We start from the raw sequence: 21,328 nt of genomic DNA on the forward strand, positions 1-21,328 counted from the left end.
TCCCTTCCCTCCCTTCCCTTCCCTTCCCTTCCCTTCCCTTCCCTTCTCTTCTCGACACCTTAGTCTGTGGCTCTCTTCACTCACTTGCTTTATCTCAGTACATGGATCACAGAGCTTTAAGGTTTCTACTACTCCAATCATTGGGCACCTAGAATAATATTGTCAGTCATGGGAAGGGATGCTGAAGATGATGTGGAGAAGAATGTTGGAAAAGAGATATTGATGAAGATGCACATAGTGTTGCTGGGTCACTCCCAGGGGAAAAGACTCCAGGGAACTTAGACATTGGATGCCCCTTTCTCTTAACTTGAATCTGTAAATTCTCTCAGCAAGAAAAAATTTTGAAAAGCATTTATGTTTCAGAAACACAAACTATTTACTACTTATATGCGATTATTCTATATTACAATAACCATATGGATTGTTAAGTAACTTTAGGCTCCCTTTGCTATCATCAGCTTCTGTGGTATATCTATTTAAAACTGCTGGAATTTACTCTCTCAGAGAACATGTTATTCTGAGACATCTGACCTCGCCGTAATTTCCTTGGCTTTAGTTGAAATTATGATGGTGCAATATTCTAGAAAATTGCCTATTCAGAAAACAGAAGAATTCATGTTCTCTCATTTCTCATTCTTAATCAACTGAAAATAAAGGTCTATATTAAGAACTCGTGGTCGTTGCTAACCAGCTGCTTCATCCTGGATGGTGACTTCATGCCTGCAGGCCTGGCGGTCTTCCTCTGTCAACCATCTTCTAGGATAAAAGCCCAATTGTCTTGGGGTAAATGTAGGCTGAGCTTCTGAATAGTGTATTACAAGTTGCTGATAGTCTAGGAGGATTTGTAAGGGGCTGTATACTCTAGAACTTCTGCCCAGGCCTCTGTTTCTGTAAAAAGCATGTTAATGTGAATGGCTCAATACAGGTGTGTTTTTTCATTACAGATAAATAGGACTTACAAGCCCCTGGAAGCACCTGAGAAGTCTTCAAATGCCACAGTCAGCTGCCATTTCAAAGAAAACAAAATAGATGGTTCTGGAAAGTCCATGCTGTCTCTTCATTGAATTTTAGGTGAGTGCTTAAGACAACAATATTACGCTAATCTTCCAAAATGTGTTTTTCCTCTTTGCATAAGAACAAGGTTAAAGAGTATCAATAGATTTCATTCAGTTGTACATTCNGGGAGTTTCCAATTGAAGACCTCATTTTTTCACTTTTGCTTTCTTTCTATTAACAGACACCATCTGACTAAATTTATGCAGGAGATGGCTTATGTTGGGAACAAAACCCCACGATACTTTATTCTATTCTAAAAGCTGTCTAAAACTTTTTTAAAGATTTATTTATTTATTATATGTAAGTACACTGTAGCTGTCTTCAGACACCCCAGAAGAGGGCATCAGGTCTCATTACGGATGGTTGTGAGCCACCATGTGGTTGCTGGGATTTGAACTCAGGACCTTCGCAAGAGCAGACAGTGTTTTTTTGTTTGTTTGTTTTTGGGTTTTTTTTTTTTGTTGTTGTTTTTTGGTTTTTTCAAGACAGGGTTTCTCTGTGTAGCCCTGGCTATCCTGGAACTCACTTTGTAGACCAACCAAACTGGCCTCAAACCCAGAAATCCACCTGCCTCTGCCTCCCAAGTGCTGGGATTAAAGGTGTGTGCCACCTTGCCCGGCTCAGTCAGTGCTCTTAACTGCTGATCCATCTCTCCATCCCTAAAACTTTTAGAAATAGAAAATATGTTTAATATCAGAGTACTAAGTTAGGATGAGGTAACAGATAACCAGATCATAATGACACAAACCAAAAAGAAAGGGGATGGTGTTAGATTGGCTTCCTAGCAAGTCACTGTGTGAGGGAAGTAATTCCAGAAGCTTCCTTTTGGGGACTTTATAACATCTAAATCAGAAGTGTGAAGCAATTAAGGTCAGGTACACTAAACCTTACAGTACTACATGCAATGAAACACACACACACACCAGTTTGTTTTGCCTAACTATAAAATAAATAAACAAATCAGTGTTGGATTATCAAATGTAATTACCCTTCAATGCTACAAAAGAGAGTGATAGCAAGTTAGTTATATTGAGTTTTCCTGAAATGTGCTGTTGTTACTCTTCGTCGGGAAAGAGGAGAATCAAAACCTTGAGTGATGGTCATACTGAGAATTCCCACTTCAGCCTAAGACCAACTTTCAAAGTAGTATTATTTGTTTTATTCTCTACTTTAAAGAGTGGCCATGTCCAGAACATCAGAATAGAGTTGTGTTCAGTCCTTAGCTAAACAAGGCAACTGACAGAGCAGCTGCCATTGTCCAGGTCTAATCCAATGGGCACCCAAGCTTCCTTCCCACATTAAATGTTATGCAAGTGGAAACTGTTGAATCAGTTTAAAATAGTGAAAATGTAAGTTAGAGTGTCATTATGACATGTCTGAAAACAACTTTAGTTAAAATTCAGATTTAGACTCATCATCCACTCCATGTAAATGAGATAAAAGATCAAAATGGCATGTGCACTAAAATGAATGCTTTTAGACCCCAAGATACCCTTTGTTATTTTGATTAATTTCAAAATGAGAACAAGAGATTCTCTTATAGTCTTAAGTGTGTATAAATTTGCTTTACTGGGATTGATTGTAGAATAAAAATAATGATTTCCTTTATTTTCAAAGGATTTGTTTGCTATAATTCCCAAGAGCTAAACTGAGTACATTTCAAAAATCTTAGTAAATCAATTTGCCTCATATAGCCATTATTCTAGAAAAGAAAGTGACAATGAGAAACTGTGTTTCTGGGCTCTTTATTCTGCTGTTGTGTTTGTCCACTTCCTTTTTTATCTGCAGGGTCATTACTGGTTTTATCCAGTGCTCTCTACAATGGGGACTGATGCCCCATGGGCCATATTTTATTCATCATTGCCTCCAGCTTCCCCAAGTGAGTTTTAACTTTGACACTCTTCCTTTGTCCCTAAGAAGTCTGAATGTCATTGTCTATGGCTTCTTACTTCTACTCTGTACCTTGAAGTTGCTTCACAGTCCCCAGCTATGGTAGTTTAAATGATAATGGCCCCCAAAGCTCATATAGTTGAATGTTTAGTTCCTAGTTGATGAGACTGGCAGGGAAGGATTAGGAAGTGTGGCCTTGTTGGAGTAGGTGTGTCACTGTCACATGAGGCAAGCTTGAAAGTTTCAAGGCCCCACACCGTCCCAGTTGCTCTCTTGGCCTCTTGGTTGTCTCAACACGTAATTTCTCAGCTATTGCCCCAGCAACATGTTTGCCTGCTGGCTGTCATGTTTCCTATCATGGTCATAGACTCTAACCTTCTGGGAAAAATGAGATCCAAAATTACATGGTTTCTTTTATAAATTGCCTTGGTTGTGATATCTCTGCACAACAATAGAAAATAACTAAGACACCAGCTTAGTTTCCTAAATCATCCCTCCTTTCTATACTATTTCACAGGATTACATTCTCTTTTAAATACTTATTTTTTTTCTTTTTTTGGCTAAGTTACAACTAATTCATCTATGTTTTATTAATTTTTTTATAAATTTAAGAGAGATAACTTGCTTCCCCAAGAAAACAAATGACTCCCAGGAAATAAGGGTATAAGTTGTTGTTTTGTTTTAGATTAAGACATCCATATATATATATATATATATATATATATATATATATATATATATATATATGGATCTGACACAATGTATGTATATATATAACAGCAATAGCCTGGCCCTCTATCAATACTTGCAAGGTGCTTGCTATCAATCAAATCAAGAGATAGAAGATCACCAATATCCTGAGAAGAACTCTTCCAGTCCATTATCTCAGCAGAAACTAAATCCTAGTTTGCATCGCTGCTGGCCAGTCACGCTTGTTCATCAATAGAATGGTACACTATGTCCTATAGTTATAAATCATTCCTTATAAAATGAAAATAATTTCTATTTTAGAACAATTTATGCTTTCCAACTGAGGAAGAGGGAACAAGCCCTTTCTATATCCTACCTGCCCCCACACGTGTGGCCTCCCCAACACCTGCCACCACAGTCGGATGTTTATTACAAGCAATCAATCACTGGGAAGAGAGGGGGGCTAGTATTGGGATATAAGGTGAATATATAAATTCATTAATTAAAAATAAATCTACCTACATTGGCTCACCACCACAGTACATTCTGTGCATTAGTGAACATTCTAACTTTTTGACAGGAATATGGGACATGATCCACCATTGCTATATCACTAGACTCCCTGCTGTTTTTAGTAGACCCAGAGTTTTGCAGTTTCTGGACTGTCATGTTAGAATCATAAGGTGCACAGCCTTTTCAGACTGCCCTGCTTCACTCAGTGATAGGTATGTCTGTTTCTTCTTGTCCTTTCGTGCCCAGCTTCAGTTTCAGCCTGAATCATACTACATGGCTTACAGGGACCACATTGTATGTGTCTGTTCACAACTATAAATAAAACCAATGTAAGCATCTCTGTGCGTGCTTTTGTGTCATCTTGGCATTTCATTTCAAGTGGGTAAATACCAAGGAACAAGATGAACAGGCTGCAGAAGCATGTGTTTAGCATAGTAAGAGACTGTTGCCACCTTGCATGTCTACCATCAATCAGCAGATACCCTGCTGCTTCCTTCTCTCAAGAGCACTTGTTGTCATTGTTTTGAATCTTGGTCATTCGAATGTATGTGTAGCTTGGGTTTTAATTAGCAGCTCTCTAACAACCGATGACACGAAGTAGCCTTACATGTGCCCGTTACAATCTGTATGTTGTCTTTCATGAGATTGCCACTTGAATCTCTAAACCACTTTTGAGTCCAGTTGTTTGTATTCTCATTATTCTGTCTTATAAATTCTTTGTACATCCTATATATTTTGTAGATCTTGTCTAAGCTGTGTTTCTCTTGCCTTGAAGAATAGGGTGTAGGGACAATGGAAACACAACTTGTTGTATTTAAAACCATGTTCCTAGCTATACAATATTGCATGATTTTGTTGATATTAAAAAGAAATGTTGTTGCCTTTCCCATTTCCCATTCCAAACGAATGGAAAGATTGCTTTCAATTCTTAAGAATACTCTAAATAAGATTTTATTTGTTTAATGTTAAGTTATCGTAAGCATCAACATATTTGACATAGGAACTCCGTTGTGGGGTGCGGCCTCATCTACAATTAGTTTCATGATTGCTTATCCCTAGATCTTCATCTTGAAAATTTTATGATCCAAACATTTCACATTTCCTATAATAAATACTGAATATGTTGAAAATCAAATGGTCAGGAGGCCAGTGTCTGTGTCACTTAAAAGGCAAACCTTTTGCCCTGCCTGCACCAGCCTAGCCCCTCTCACGAGCTCTTCTGTTATTAAAGCACCTGCTCACTCGATCATTTCAGTGCCTAACTCCTCTTGTTAAATGGAAGGGCCCTGCAGTTCTCATTTCCTTCTCATTTATTTATGTAGACATTTTCTTTTCTGTCTTATCTCAGAGGCTATCACAACTGCCCATCTCTCCATTTTAATGTACTGTGGTTATCCACTAAAGGACACACTGTCCCTTCTACCAATATTTTTCATCTATTCAACCAATGTTAATGTTTACTCTGAACTCTCTAATTTAGAATCCTTTCAGGCAATGTCCTCATGGACAGAACAGAAGTGGTCAGACCCTCTTATACTCCTGGAGCTGAAAGGCACAGGGCTGAGTAGTTTTAAGCTTAAAAGGCTGATATTCCCCCAAACAAATCTCTTTACTTTGGTACCATACTGAAAACTATATAAATCACAAGCATTTATCTCCAGATTATAGAAATGAGGGGTTTTTTTATAGTTATTTTCTAAAACTCAGCTGAGAAAGAAAACATGTTCACTAATAAAATATGCTACATAATACATAAATCTAAAGAATTGGCCAGGAGGACACAATTGGGCAATGGTGTAGATACTTGGCTTTGGAATGACTGGTACTCATACATGAGAGAAGGCTACAAAAATGTCCTTACTGACTTCATCAAGTTCCCTAGAGTGGGAAACACCCATCAACAAAGATCACTTGGGCCAACCAGATGGTATTGATGTCATTGGAGGAGAGGAGTAGGAAAGATAAAGGTGCTAGTTTTTAGACTGAAGAATAAATTTTGATGTAAATTTGAAACCACTGTTTACAAAAACAGACCAGGGGAATGTTCTAACAATGACACACTCTGCAGTGTAACGGTGTTGAATCAAAAGGTATGATCTTTGCATGGGTAGGTGACATTCGATGCAGAGATCACCCTTTACCTATATGTGTAACCCTATAAACTAGCATAGCAGGTGGCATACTGTAGGTAGTTTCTGGATAAGGACCTGATGATTGCCGAAGATGTAGTGCTGGACAATGCACGTCCTATATTCAACTTCATCTTTTTTATTTTATTTTATTTACATTTCAAATGTTATCCCCTTTCCCAGTTTCCCCTCTGCAAAATGCCTATCCCACGTCCCCCCACCTTACCCTGCTTCTATGAGGGTGCTCCCCCTCCCACCTACCCATTCCCACCTCGCAGCCCTAGCATTCCTCTACACTGGGGCATCAAGCCTTCACAGGACCAAGGGCTTCCCCTCCCATTGATGTCAAATAAGGCTCCTTCAGCTCCTTCAGTCCTTCCCCTAACTCCTCCATAGGGGTCCCTGAGCTCAGTCCTATGGTTGGCTGCAAGCCTCTGCATCTATATTGGTCAGGATCTGGCAGAGCCTCTCAGGAGACAACTGTATCAGGCTTCTCTCAGCAGCACTTCTTGGCATCTGCAATAGTGTCTGGGTTCGGCATCTGCATATGGTAGAGACACCCAGGTGGGGCAGTCTCTGGATGGCCTTTCCTTCAGTCTTTGCTCCACTTTTTGTCGTTATATTTAGACAGGAGCAATTCTGGGTTAAAATTTTGAAGATGGGTGGGTGGCTCTATCCCTCAACCAGGTTGGGGGGCATGCCTAACCTCTGGATATGGTCTCTACAGGTTCTCCCTCCCCTTTGTGAATATTTCAGCTAATGTTATCACCATGGAGTCCTGAGAGGCTCTTGCTTTCCTGGCATCTGGGACTTTCTGCTTGTTACCCCCTGCTCCCCATCCCCCATTGCTACACACCTCTATTCAATTTCCTGACCCTCTGTACATCTCCTACATCTCCTCCCATACTTGATTCTTCCCCTCTTTTTCCCCTCCCCCTCTTCTCTTCCTCCCAAGTCCCTCCCACCCTCTACTGCCCTTGATTATTTTGTTCCCCCTACTAAGTAGGATTGAAGCATCTACTCTTTGGTTTTTTTCCTCTTGAACTTCATGTGATCTGTGAGTTGTATCATGGGTATTCCACTCCCTTTGCCTAGTACCCACTTATCACTGAGTGCATACCAGGTGTGTTCTTTTGTGACTGGGTTACCTCACTCAGGATGATATTTTCTAGATCCATCCATTTGCCTAAGAATTTCATGAAATCATTGTTTGTAATAGCTGAGTAGTGCTCCATTCTGTAAATGTATCACATTTTCTGTATCCATTCCTCTGTTGAGGGACATCTGGGTTCTTTCCAGTGCCTGGCTTTTATAAATATGGCTTCTATGAACACAGTGGAGCTTGTCACCCTATTACATGTTGTAGCATCTTCTGGGTATATACCCAGGAGTGGTATAGCTGGGTCCTCAAGTAATACTATGTCCAATTTTCTGAGGAACCTCCAGACTGATCTTCGGTGTGGTTGTACCAGCTTGGAATCCCACCAGCAATGATGGAGTGTTCCTCTATCTTCTCATCCTAGACAGCATCTGCTGTCTCCTGAGTTTTTGATCTTAGCCATTCTGACTGGTGTGAGGAGGAATCTCAGGGGCATTTTGATGTGCATTTCCCTGATGACTAAGGATGTCGAACACTTCTTTAGGTGCTTCTCATCATCGTCATCCTTAATCACCTCATATTATAGACACTCTTGTCTTCTTTACTAAATTTGGGAACACTGGGTCCCAGAAAGACTTAATAGCATAGCCAGGTTTCAGTAAGTTGGACGTGAATATTCAAACCCAGATCTAACCCTGTAGACTTTGTATATTCCACTTCCTCTTCTGTGATATAACCCGCATACAGTTTTAAACTACAGAAGCAGTGTGTTTATGATTTTTAAATGGGTATCATTTTACACTAATATCATGAAATCACTCCTGCATCTTGCTTGAGTTTTTATGGTTAAGCACAAATTCCCTTTTTGATGCCTTTTCTCCCCTTTTCCTTTGAAACTACCAAAACTACTTTTCTAATGTACATTCATGTCTAATCATTCCCATTCTTCAGTGCTTTACTTTTAAGTTAATATTTCAAAAACATCATTGCTGCTTTTATTCCATTTAGAAATGTGAAATTTTGACCAAGTGATTAAACTTCTATACCTAAATCGATGCATTCATTCCATTTTGGAGCTAGGAAATCATCTCCATGAAACAACAGAACACCACTCCTGGTACGTTATTAGCTTACTAGTATTACATTAATAGTTAACAAACAGTAGATGGCATGATCCAGTCACCCTTGCTGATTACTCCCCCCTCATGGACACTCTCAGCCGCTCCATTGACCACAATCTATGTCCTGTGTCCTTTAGAATTCCATTTTGTAAGCACAATAGATTTTTGCAGGAGTCCTAAGCTTTGTTCCCTAATGGTTGACCATTGCTTAGACAAGATCATCTCCTTTCCTAGACTGTGCTCTTCATGGTTTTGCTTTGACATACCTGGGTTCTCCTGCCCAGACGCTTCTCCCATCCACACTTCTCTCAAAACGTCCCTTCACCTATATGCATTCTTCAGCAGCATCACGATCCTGTAGAGCTGAGACTGCTACTCTTTCACAGAGACTATTGAGGCCAACAGTTGGCAGTCTCACCTACAATTTACAAGCCTCTAGTGCTATCATTAGCAGATCTGAGCCTAGTGTGCAACCTTCTTCAAGTTATTCACAGAATCATATTCTAATTTTTCATATTATCTGTCTTTCATCTCTGTATTTATACAAGGTAAATGCCCCAGATATTTTCAGTTCCTGTGACACTCTTGTGTGAAGTTCAATGTGAATGTTCCTTTCTAGTTTATTGGAGATGAGTTGTGTGTTCCCAAAGTAGTCAATTAAAAAGCTTTATCTAGCTCCCGTAAAGGAAGAGGAGAGCTGCAATCTGTGAGGGAGACCTCCCAGGCCATGCCCATCTGCCAAGGCCAAAGCAGATGTTCCATGCACCTCATGACTTTTAATTTTCATAATGATCCTTCCAATTAGCTGCTGTTGTTTTACCTGTTCCAAAGTAATAACTTAGGATCCAGTCAATTGGGTAACTTACAAAGGACATATTTCCAATAAAGATGCTCACTTTCATCTATAGCAAACTCTCACTGTAAATCAGCTTTCACAGTGGGTCTTATAAGAAGAATAAGCCTGACTGGCTACTCTTGTGGAGAACACAGGTTCAATTCCCTGCACCAGCATGGCAACTTACAATCTGTAACTCCAGTTCTGGCCTCAGTGGGAACCAGTCACCCACATGCTGTATATGCAGAAACACTCATATACACAAAATAAAAATAAACGCGTCTCAAATGAACACATAGATGTGTTCTGAACTTCAGATTGTCTCAAGTGAATCAAGCATGGGGGTAGTACAATTCTCAGTCCTGGGGATTTCTGACAATTTTCTAACAACGAGCTACAGATTTGACTGTTTACTGTCAGATGATAGTTGCAGAATCTTTCTCGATTCATTTGCATAAATGAGTAGGATGGCTCTCTTTTTTTCTATAATACCATTCTCTGATTATCCCATGTCTTCTTAGTATGTAAGGAATCTTGGAGTCACATGGCTTCTGTCCTGAATTTAAAAGTCTTCGAAGGGTTGTAACATCCATAAAGGGTCCACTTGGAGGAGCACAGCATCAGCCCAGTTGACACAAGTTTACATTCTTCTCATCCACACAGAGTGAATGGGCTTCTCGTGAGCTTAGCAATCGAAGCTGTCTTCTATCATGCAACGCATTTAGCTACATTTAGTTCATAGACTTTATGCCAATGGTGCCTCCACATGTAAAACACACTACAACACCCCTTGATTCCGTAGTAAATTCCCACCATCCTTGTACTTTCTTTTCCCATGAAAGCTTCCTCGGCAAAGGTTTTCTGACTTTACGTATAATGTTTAAAACACCCTAATACAAAAGCTTTCCCAGCTACTCCCACATTCCCAGCTACTCCCACTTTCTTTTCTTGTGGTACATGAGTAAGTTACCTAAAAATGAGAGCGTGCATTTTCCTGTAACTCGGCTCTGAATAGGAACTCTTCCTCGCTGTAGGGAGGACGTCTGCATCCTCTAGTTCCGAGGCTCGTGTGTATGGCTGTAACCTGCAGCATGGAGAGCTCCTGAAGGCTGTGAAGGTCTCAGATTGTGAAGTTCTTAATGCCAGTCTAGACAGCTCTTGATCGCCTCCTCATGAGAGTATGCGGAATCCTTTCATATCTGCACCCAGAAGGCATGCTTAATGTATACTATCTGCAGTCATCTATGGTTGCCAGGTAACCAGGGCAGGTATATCAAGGTCTGCAGTGCATCGGTGGATAACTCTAACACTGACGTTCTTTATATCCAAGTGGCCTTAGTTTTATGTCCACACTCAGCCATGCTAGGTGTTTGTAACAGCAGGAGAAGCAGCAGCTTCCTCAGGAGTAGCTCATCAAATCATAAAAATGAGACCACTTCCCATAATGCCCTTCTCTGATCTGGTAGAGATTTTGAGAATAGCTAAGGTATTAAAATAACTATTCTACCCCATCTAAATGCTTTGTATTAAAAAGCTGTTGCTTTCAAAGGCAATGTGGAAACAAGGAAAATCTGAGGGAAAAAGGTGACTTAACGGGGGAGCAACTGCACACATCTAAGAGTGACTGTGGGGTTGGGTTAAGAGAAAGCCACGGCTGTTATTCTCCATATAGGACATTTAGTCCATGACGAGGACAGCTGTCAGAGCCCCAGGAGGGAATATAGCCTCTTCTTTAGATACGTTACATTGTAAAGGTTGAGAGTGTTATAATTTTATGGAAACAGTAACAAATCTACTATTGAGCTGAAACTAAATGGCCATTCATTTTCTAGAGGGAAAATAACATATCAAGGAAATCTCAGCCCAGGGACATAATTCAACCCTCAGTCTTTCTGTGACCTCAAAAGGTTTCCCTTGCCCCAGCACAGGCATGGGGAGATTGGGAGAGAAGCCAGACTTCACCTCTTGGAGACATTATATAACTGCTCCTCATCCTATGAATTTTCCTGCCCGGAGGTGAGCAAGCACTCTTGACCCCTGATAGGTCACACACAACAAAAGGAAAATAGGCTTCCTCTCCAATCTACCAGAGCGAAGCAGTAAGTTTATCAGGAATATTTCTGGGAGAAGGGGGATTACTTAAAGGATCATATTTGTCTGTAAGGTAAGTGTGCCCCGCAAAACCTACCAAACATAAGCAACAGTTCATGAAAGCAGCATCTCTGGCCCACCTTACACAACTTCCAGATGTCTCAATCAGTCGAAGAGTCCCCTCCTAGCAGCAATAGTCACTGCATGTATATAACCTCAGAGAGGGGCTTTGCAAGTCTTAAATGTTTGAAAAACTTCCCCAGGCTTAGGGGATCTGTTTACTTCATGAATGAATCTCCCTTTTTGATGAGATTGCTATATAGCATTGTCTATTCATAACAAAATTATTTGTGTGAACTCAGAGAGACAGAGAGAGAGAGAGAGAGAGAGAGAAATAGTTCTTAGTACTGCTCAGAGATCTCAGAGATCTTCCCACTGCTGCAAACAAGACATATAGACTCAACCAGCCCCACCTGAGAAAATATTAGGCAATATCTGTTGATGTTTTCTTGTTGAACTAGGAAGTCTATAAGCATTTAGATGTCATAGCCTGGACTGCTGATAAATATCCTGCTCTGTTGTAAAGTGTGCAGAGTGCAGACGTTGCCAGGGTTAAACAACTTTGCTGAATTATGTTAAGAGTTACTACATAGCTGGCACATAGGCACCGGGTACTTTCCACAGGTTAGTCATTTAGTCCTCAGCTCTAGTCCATTAAATATGTCATCCTACATTGATTTGAGGATGCTGAGTTGGGTGCTCAGAGGTTAAATGGCTTAAGGCCACGCAATCAACAATCAGAGGACTGAATCTGAGCAAGGACGACTCAAACTCAGCTCCTGCCAGGTCACCATGCCCCTCCCTGCATCTGTATTCCCTAAAACTCTTTTGTCTCCAAGGTGTGCCTATTAAAATACGTGCATGTCATCTCAGCATACTGACAAGATGGTTAATTGTGGCCCATTATTCCATTCCTAGAGTGAACAACAGGCTTTATGACCCGGGCTAGAGAGAAGATCAAGAGGTTAGGAGCAAAAACAAAGAGTTCTTTAAAAGAGAAATCCGTGTAAAGCCCATTTCATAAGGGACTTCTGATGAGTTAAATGAGATTTCAGGACAAGAATTAAGAATCTAAAGAAAGACAAACCAGCCAGGTGTGGAGGCTTATACTTGTCATCCCTGGGAGATAAAGGCAGAGAGAGCAGCAACCTAGTCTACATGAGCTCCTGTATCTAACACATAAGACAAACCAAAGGACAAACCTTGCACTGGATGTTTGATGTATGCATGGAGATCCTGTATGGAGGCATTGCAGGTTATGGAGACCGACTTCTCAAAGGGATCACAGGTCCTTTCTTCCCATCAGAGTTTACCCTACTGCTTGTTATTTACCACATGAGCGGAGAGCCCAGGAAGTGTTCATCATCACAGGAAGGCACACAACTCAAGTTAGACAGCACCTGCCAAAACATCATGACCACCTCACCTCACCCCGACTGACAGCAAGTAGGGAAGACATTTTCAGAGAATGACTTGTTGAATCATAATTCCCTTGACCTTCTACTGCACGTGATCTAGTGTCTGCCTTTCAGCACTTCCACGGTGACTAGCTGGGCTCTGTCTCTTTGCAGGCTCCCATTGGGCTTGGCTTGAGCCTCGGTGTCACTCTCCCAAAGTGCCAACATTTTCCTTTCTTCCTGTGACATGTTTTTGACTGAAGAAATCTCCCCCCAACCCACCCAAGCCCTTTTGAGTTTTCTTAGGTTTCTGAAACAAAGTGTTGCATGCTTTGTGAGTTGAATCAACAAAATTTATTTTCCCACAATAAGAAGTCTGTTATCACAGGGTTATCTGGGTGTGCCTCTTCCTGAAAGCTTCAGGCAAGAGTCATTATGATTCTTTGTTGTTTCTGACACTCCTAGGCCTTCTTTGGGCCTGTGTCATTCAAATATATGCCTACATTTTCACAAGGCTTTCCGACTATTGCATGTGTTGGTCTTCACATCCTTGCTGTGGTCCTTCTTGTTCCTTGGAGACTATTCTTAATGAGTTCTGAGTTTTCTAGTAGACAAGAAATATTTTAATGATTTATCTTATTTTACTTGTGTGTGCATGTGTACATATACATACGTGTATGCACATGGGTGCCCATGAACCAGAAAAGGGTGTCAAACCCCTGGAGCTGGAATTACAGGCAGTTGTAAGCCACCTCATATAGGTGCTGGGAACCAAACTGCTGAACTTCCTCTCTAGACCTACACATGACGCTTACTAGGAACATTTCTTGTAGATTCTTCAAGGTTCTCCAAGAAACAGAACTAATATACACAGATGTTCAAATACACATATAAAGAAAGACATGTTAATAAGAATGGTACACACAATTATGGAGAGTTGTCTCCCAATTTGTAAACTAAGTGCCTGAAAAATCAGGGGAGTTGGTGGTTTGAGTTCCAGCCATGTTCAGAGGAAGTGGAGACAGATGTCCCAGCTTAAAGGCAGAGGGGACAATTCTCTCCTGTTCAGCCTTTGATTCTGATCAGGGTCTCAAGGGATTCCATGGAGAAAGTCAGCATTGGTAAAAAGAAGTCATGTGCTTATCTCACTCACTCACAGCCCCAACAGATACTCAGAATAGTCTGTGATCAAATACCTGCGCACCACGCATCCCACGTAAGTAGACACACAAATGAAATGTCAAACATTCATCTCACTGTACCTCCTCAGCACTTTCTCTTCACATTCCAGTGACATGACACCGGCAAAGGACTACCAGTGATTGACATAGATCCTTCCCTGAGACCTGGAGTGGAAGAAAGAGAAGGAAAACCTTAGTGTTCTGTCGACAAGGAAAACCAAGAGAATGCATGTGCATTACATGTGATGTGTTTATTTGTATACTTTTCTTAAGAAAGAGCCTCAACCCGTAGCCCAGGTTGGCCTCAACTTGTAGCATCTCTCATCATCAAAGGCCAGGATCACAGGCATGTGTACCATGGCTGGCTGTTTCATTTTTATTATAACTGTATGGATTTGTATTTTTTTATTTTTATATTTAGCCTAACCTGCAAGGTAATAAACTTCACTGTGGAATTTCCATAACTTTTTTGTGGATCCATCCCCCCCTACCTCCTTTCCACTGCCCCTTGACCCCTCCTTGCTGGCCTCCTTCTGCCTTCACCCAGTAGCCCCACACACTCCCCTTCTGCATTCATGGTGCATTCCAAATGTAGTCTTCTGCTTGGTGCTGTCTATGGATTCTTCCCAGGGGAGGCTTATTGTCTGATTCTTTGATCCTTCCATTTCCAGTATTTCTATTTGTCTCTTTGGGTTTTGGTCTCCAGATCCTTGCTTAGTCCTCCCCAAATGTAGTTTATTTTCTCCTCCAAGTTAGAAGCTGTTTCAACCAGTTTATTAATCTTCTAGTCAAGGGCCTGAGCTGACTCTTCCTTGCTTCATTCGTCTGTTTACTTGAGTCCTTTGTGTGGTTACACATCCCATTGAGAAGCGGGTCTCTGAGGTGCTTCCCCTAAATTTCAGCTGTCTCTGATGGTTTCCGTGTGGAGGGGCTGTGAGCCTGCGGATTGTAATTTTAGGTTTCTCTTGTTTTGTTTGTGTCCATCTTTTTACTTGTGGATCCCTCCACACCCAGGCATGCATGCAGCTCCCACTGCACTCTACATGATTGTGTCTTCCAGTTTCTATTTTCTCACTATTTTGCTTGTTTTATATCATTTTATTTGCAACCTCCTGATGAGTTGTCTTGACTTGAATTCCTGTCCCCTACTGCTATTTAGGGCCAAGCCATTGGCAGCAAGAAATACAATGATTTAACAGGAATCCGGGCATTGAATTGCAGTAGAAGATACTTAGGCCTTTCATTTGTGTCCGTTGTATGGTTCAGGGACCAAAGCTCTAGCTGGAAGAGCACAGATTATAGACTTGCTTTAGTGCTAAGAGGATGAATATTTCACTAAGCAGGGGAGTTGTAGAATGAAGGCCCATATATAAGCTGTAGGCATGAGATCTCACAGAGAAGCCATTGTCAATATAGAATGTTGTAGGTTTAGAAACTGAAAGACAATCCTATAAAAGCCCTTTCTGATGAGATACACATTAAAACACAATTTAACAAAGAACAAGACTCTAAATGAGTACAAGATTAATAGACATAGTGATTTCATGACCTATACGGTGGTATGCTTGACATCAAAATTCCTTCCTTAGTCTCTTGATATAGTTTCACTTTCCCCTCAGTTTGCCCTTTTGTTTGTTTCCACAGGTAGAGAGGATGGCTTAGTCTTAGTAGTTCAAACAAGCCACTGTGTCCTTCCAGATAGCAATGATTGCTATAAACAAGCCCTTTCTCTGCCACATTTGACTGGGCTGAGACTCCCTAGCTGTAAGTCTCAAACTCATCTATGGCTTGAGGATTTTTCTGAGTGGTGTTTGGAGTGGAGCTGAGGAGGTGGGAAAGCCCTGCCTTCTGTGTTTCAGTGTGACTTCAGTAACACCATGGTTCTGTGTTCTACAGCACACTTGCTTCTCTTCCTCCTGTACAGTGCCAAGGCAGGCTACATCAGGCTGAGGAGCCAGCATTTGTCTCAGTATCATTTCTCCCACAGCACCTTTTCCTCTCCTTTTCCGGTGCCTGCTCTGTTCTGGCCCACTCTCCATGCCTACCTTCTCTAGGTTTTTGTGATTCTATCTCAGAAGAAGGAATCCTGATTTCTCCCTTTTCTCCCAAGACATTGTACCTTAAAGCCTATTCTCCCATCAGATGGTTTGTTCCTTGTTCAATACCTGACTCCCCTAACCAGAGCATCAATACATACTCTCCCTGGGCCTATTTAGTAATCCTTTCTGTGTTTCAACCGATAATGTGCAAACCATAATAAGCACATCTTTATAATCTTTTACAGAGTGGCTTAATTCTCTTTCCCACAGGGGTCTAGCCAGCAGCCAGTTCAAGTTTATTGTAGAGGAAGAGAGAGAGAGAGACAGAGGGAGAGAGAGAGAGAGACAGTGACAAAAACAGAAAGACAGGGGAGAGAACTTTGCTCAGAAATAACATTATAAGTTGTTTCTTCCTTAAACTGTGAAAAATGACTATTTAATTTCAAAATCAACCATCCTCTTTGCAATCAATCTGCATATGTATACTGGAACAGATAATACCAAGTGAATTTCTAATGCTAACTCTGGTTAAAAGGATTACAAATTATTAGAACTATTTTTTGCTAATTTTATTTTCTAATTGGCCTGGAGTGTTGAGGAATTGCTACTAGGCAGGAAGGTAGCTCAGTCAGTGAAGTGTTGGCCTTGCAGACACAGAGACTCAGGCTCAATCCCTAGATTCCACGTTTTTAGTAGGAACTTGGTATGGTAGTGTAAGTTTGGAATCCTTCCCTGGGGAGATATAAACAAACATCCCAGGAGCTCACTGACAAGACATTTTTACCCAGTGTGGTGAATTCTATGCTGGTGAGAGAACTGCCTCAAAAATCAACAATAGACACCACCTGAGGGACAATATCTGAGGTTGTCCTAGGGCCTAAAGAAATAACATATGAACACACACACGCACCAATACACACAGATACACTGCCAACTATATATATATATATATATATATATATATATATATACACTTGCACATACACATACTACAATACGCACATGCATACACAAAGGAGAAAGCATAAAGCTTGAAAGCAATAAAACAAATACTATTTGGGTTCAAGATTTTAGGTATTGTCATTATAAGTATGGCCCTACAGGTAGCAAGTCAAAGCACAGCGTGGAATACAGAGGCTCTATCTGTGTGTGCCTTCACCACAATATTAAATTCTGTGATACATATGGCAAACATGACTGACCAGTATCTTCTAAAACTACGTTTCATGTTAATGTGCTTCAGTGCCTTTCCACCTGCATGTTTATGAGCCAGGATTCTAATGTTACATCAGGATGTCCTTTCCGGTCTCTAACCTGGCCAGCGTAGATGGTGTTGGCTTCAATAAGAAATGAGGAACACCTGTTCAGTATTATTTACTCATTGGTATTGCTTCAAAAGCTACAGTGCCTCCCTGACAGACTCCTACTCCAGTTCCCTTCCTGTTTATTGTTCCTTCGACTCTCTACCTTCTCCAGTTTCCCCGTTGCACATGTCACTGGGAGGGTTTGAAAAGAAGGCATTGGTTTCATGAGAACCTGGCCAGGCTGCCATGTGGAGCAAGCACCCATGCCTCCAACTGACCCCAGTGAGCCCCTCAGCACTATGACTTAGCCTCTGCAATATCACTTGACAGCGGCTTCCAACAGTTGCCATGGACAACCAGAAGGGTTGACCGTGCCCCATAGTCATTGCATGGGTTAAACTGTTCAACCCTAGAGGAAAGGCCCTTCACATTCATTCTAGTAATGGAATTCAATTAAGTGTATTAAGCAAATTTTCAGGCGTTAGCTTGTCAGTAGCCTCAATTCACACAATTTTCTCCACAGTGTGCATTTCTCTCAGAACTCTTTCTAGTCCCCCTCTGGTAGTTTTGCTCTGTGTCTTCCTAATCATATTGGCCTTTTTCTCTTTCCCGATAAACCACCATGTTCCCCTTCCTTTGTTTTGGCTAATCTCTGCTTGTCCATAATAATGTGTTACCCTATCACGATGACATCCTTTTTTTCTAACTTTCTTTATTTTCTGAAATCTTTTTTTTGTCATAGTTATCATCAGCAATTAATTTTCCCCAAGCCTACAACCTTGCATTGGCTTCCCAGTCTCTTCCAGCTCATTGTCAGGTACACTCACACACACCTATCAGGTACAGACACACGGTAGAGTCAACTCCCCCTACTTACTGACCAATCAGGCACTTGCCGTTTAATAGCTGAGTTATGGGAGAAGATACTTAGTAGGCACTGTCATTCCTGCACAGGATCTTGGTCACCAGCTCTGCTGTAAGGCAGCAACAGAACCCACCCCTCCCCCCACCCCAGAACACAGTGAGCTCTGTGCTGTGATCTCCAAGACCTTAGACACAAAGTAAAATAGAATAGGAAAACACACCTAATATCCCATCAACAAATGTTTTCTAAGCATGGTGGGACACTATAGAGGTGATTTCCTGCTAGGACATCCTGCCTAGTTTGACCTACTTAAATTATCTACCCATTCTCTAATCTGTCCATTATATTCGTTCTTGGGTGTTGATATCTAAAGGTGTATTTTCTCTCTCTGAATTCTTACTTCCACATCTAGATCTTAGCACCATTCATATTTGTTTGTATCTGGTACAGAAAGCACTTTCAGGGTGCACTGGTTGAATTCAAGGAAGGTGCCTCATTCAGCATAAGGCAGACAGTGGAAACTGTGAAGCAATGCAGCACTGTGCATTCAGAATAAGAAAGGAAATTCTTCTTAAGAATGAGTTTTCAAGGGGCTGGGGAAATGGTTCCATCAGTAAATTGCTCTCCTCAAGGCATGAAGACTTGAGTATGATTCCCAGAACCAAGTTGAGAAAACCAAATAGCAACAGAACTCAGGTGTGGCTCAGGCCATGTTTGTAATCTCAGTGCTCGGGAGGATGGAGGGTGGGACAAGCAGATGGATTGGGTAATGATGGATCCAGGAGCCAAGCACAGCCTGTTCTCCCTCCAGCTTCTTGTGGGGCATCTGACTACAACAATGAACAAAGTAACAAATACAGTGGCTCAGGTTGACTCTCATTGAAAAGAAAAGAAACAACAAAGTACAGTCACTTTCAAATAATTCCTTATTCCTCACCCACAATCGATAGGGTACCCCAGGGAATGCATAAGGACCACCCACATGCCCATGAGAAACAAGCATTGTCAGTGTTGGGTGCATCTGACAAACACTGCTATGAGTGGTTTTAACATTATTTCACTTTTGTTCCCCAAGTGCTCTGTTGTAAACACATACTGCTGTGCTCAGAAAGCAGATGAGAAGTACAACTTTTCATGATTAAGTCTAAAGGCTGAGTATGTTGTTTTACCGAGGATGAATCTGGAAGTAACTAATGAATCAGGAGTTTGGAGGTCAGGTCCCACAAACAAGTACAACAAATTGGTTTCGAGCCCACACAGGGTTTTCTACAGGACTCAAAGCCATCAAATTCACAGTGTTATTTAAAAATCGATATTTTCTATGACATGTCCATAAGGGGAAGAAAACCCTTTTCTTTATAAACGTATTAATACAACTCAAAACAAGATAGTATATTTTTAAAACGTATAAAGTGCCATTCATAGAAAGTGACACAGCCAGCAACAGCCCATTCTTTCATTTAAATACATCAAGAATAAATAGATCTTAATATCCAAATAATACTTTAGGTCAGCTGCTCAATGTGGCCCAAGAAACTATGTGCTTGCAAAAACTGTTCCGCAAGAAGATGAAAATCTTCTTGCATTATTGCTAACAAGATTTCTCCCTTAGTATAAACCAGCACCCTGACAATAAAGGATTTTGTGGCACTCAAAAGGAACAGTGTGAGAATGTGACCTGGAAAAAAAAAAAAGCATGTGCAGGGCTCAAACTGCTCTGTCATGTCTTGCCTTTAGTAGTTTCAGAAGCCAGGGTTGTGGTGGCTGCGCTCCTCAGGGCAAACCTGTGCTCTCCAGAAGCAGTGTTTAGACCTTGTGTGCTTGGTAAATTGAACCCCCCTCCCAAGGAATGAAGCCTATGACCTCCTGGGCTTCCTCAACATCTCTGTGGAACCACAGCTTGTCAGAGAGACTCACTGAGGGGCCCTATCCTAATCATCACCCATGTCAATAAACATGGTTTCTGCCCCAAAGGTTGGCTTCTTTGTGAGCAGGTAAGAGCTCCTCGGCACAGACAGGTTACCATACAAGCTCTGTTCCCACTGAGAGGTGAATACATCTCCACATGCATGAGAAGGGATGTTAAACACGGCTTGTACGCTGGCATCCAGTTTCCTGATGTTTAAGGAAAGAGAATCAAGCAAGATGCTTTCACGTTTATTCAAGTATATGCAGCTGGCTGAATGCTCTGGGCACATTGCTTAGGAACTAAATAAATGATAAAGCCCTTAGGTTTGCAAAATGAAGAACAAGGAAAGTCACCCACGTGGCATCTGTGGGAGAAAACCCCAGGTAAAGACTCCTGAAAAAAAAATGGGCACAGGCCATGAAAGGCCGCTTTTCAGCCAGCCACACATAGCCAGTGTTATGAATTATTCACAGTGTGGTTCTATTAGCCTCTCCTCCAGCAATAGCTCTGAAGAGGATTAGCTGGGGCTAATTTCCAGTGTGGCTGCCCTCGCCTTCTTGCATGTTCAGCCCCACACATTTCATTGCATTGTATCCCCTTGAATCCCCACACTGGAGGCTTGTTCAGGGTTGTAGCAGTGCCAATTCTATTTTGGTTCTCTTGACCGACCTGTTGTGGGCTTTTTTTTCCCTCTTTCTTCTGATTTTAATGATAGAGAAATCTTACAAGGCATAACATTTTTCTCTTTCTGGCAGCGTTCCGTGATGAAAAGTTGTGGGGTTGTTTTCATTGTTCCTTCCCCACCCCCTACATCCCCAACCTTGTTCCATAGTTTTCCTGTGCTGTTTTAACTCATGGGCTTCGAAAAGATTTTCAGGCCAATATTTCCACGCATTTGGATTTGTTGGCCAATAATTTCCTTAGTTCAGTGTTGGAGAAATGTAGAAATGTAGATGTGAGTCTTTGATGGTGAGAAGTTCACAGTATGTGTTACAGATCACAGGGAACTTGCAAAGGCTACTGTTAATATACCTCACTTAAAATGTCTAAGAGTGAATATTCCTTATGTTCCATTTATTTTTTTTTCAGTTCTTAGTTTTTTTTTTTACTTTTTTTTTTATTACGTATTTTCCTCAATTACATTTCCAA

At 41.2% G+C, this 21,328-nt stretch overlaps 1 protein-coding gene across 12 annotated transcripts in view; it reads left to right on the top strand.

Moving 5' to 3' along the window:
- Dtna (dystrobrevin alpha) overlaps positions 1-21,328 on the top strand; it is a 342,602-nt gene that overhangs the window by 158,838 nt on the left and 162,436 nt on the right. For 6 of the 12 annotated variants that reach the window (XM_029471843.1, XM_029471846.1, XM_029471845.1 and 3 more), the window contains exons 2-3: positions 945-1,071; positions 2,845-2,935. In XM_029471843.1, coding sequence (XP_029327703.1) covers positions 2,895-2,935 — 41 coding nt within the window. In that variant the 5' untranslated portion in view covers positions 945-1,071; positions 2,845-2,894. The remainder of the gene's footprint in view (positions 1-944; positions 1,072-2,844; positions 2,936-21,328) is intronic. The other 6 variants (XM_021151027.2, XM_029471848.1, XM_029471844.1 and 3 more) reach the window with 1 other exon arrangement.

This window comes from Mus caroli, chromosome 18, assembly GCF_900094665.2.
Source record: "Mus caroli chromosome 18, CAROLI_EIJ_v1.1, whole genome shotgun sequence".
NCBI classification, from domain to species: Eukaryota; Metazoa; Chordata; class Mammalia; order Rodentia; family Muridae; genus Mus; species Mus caroli.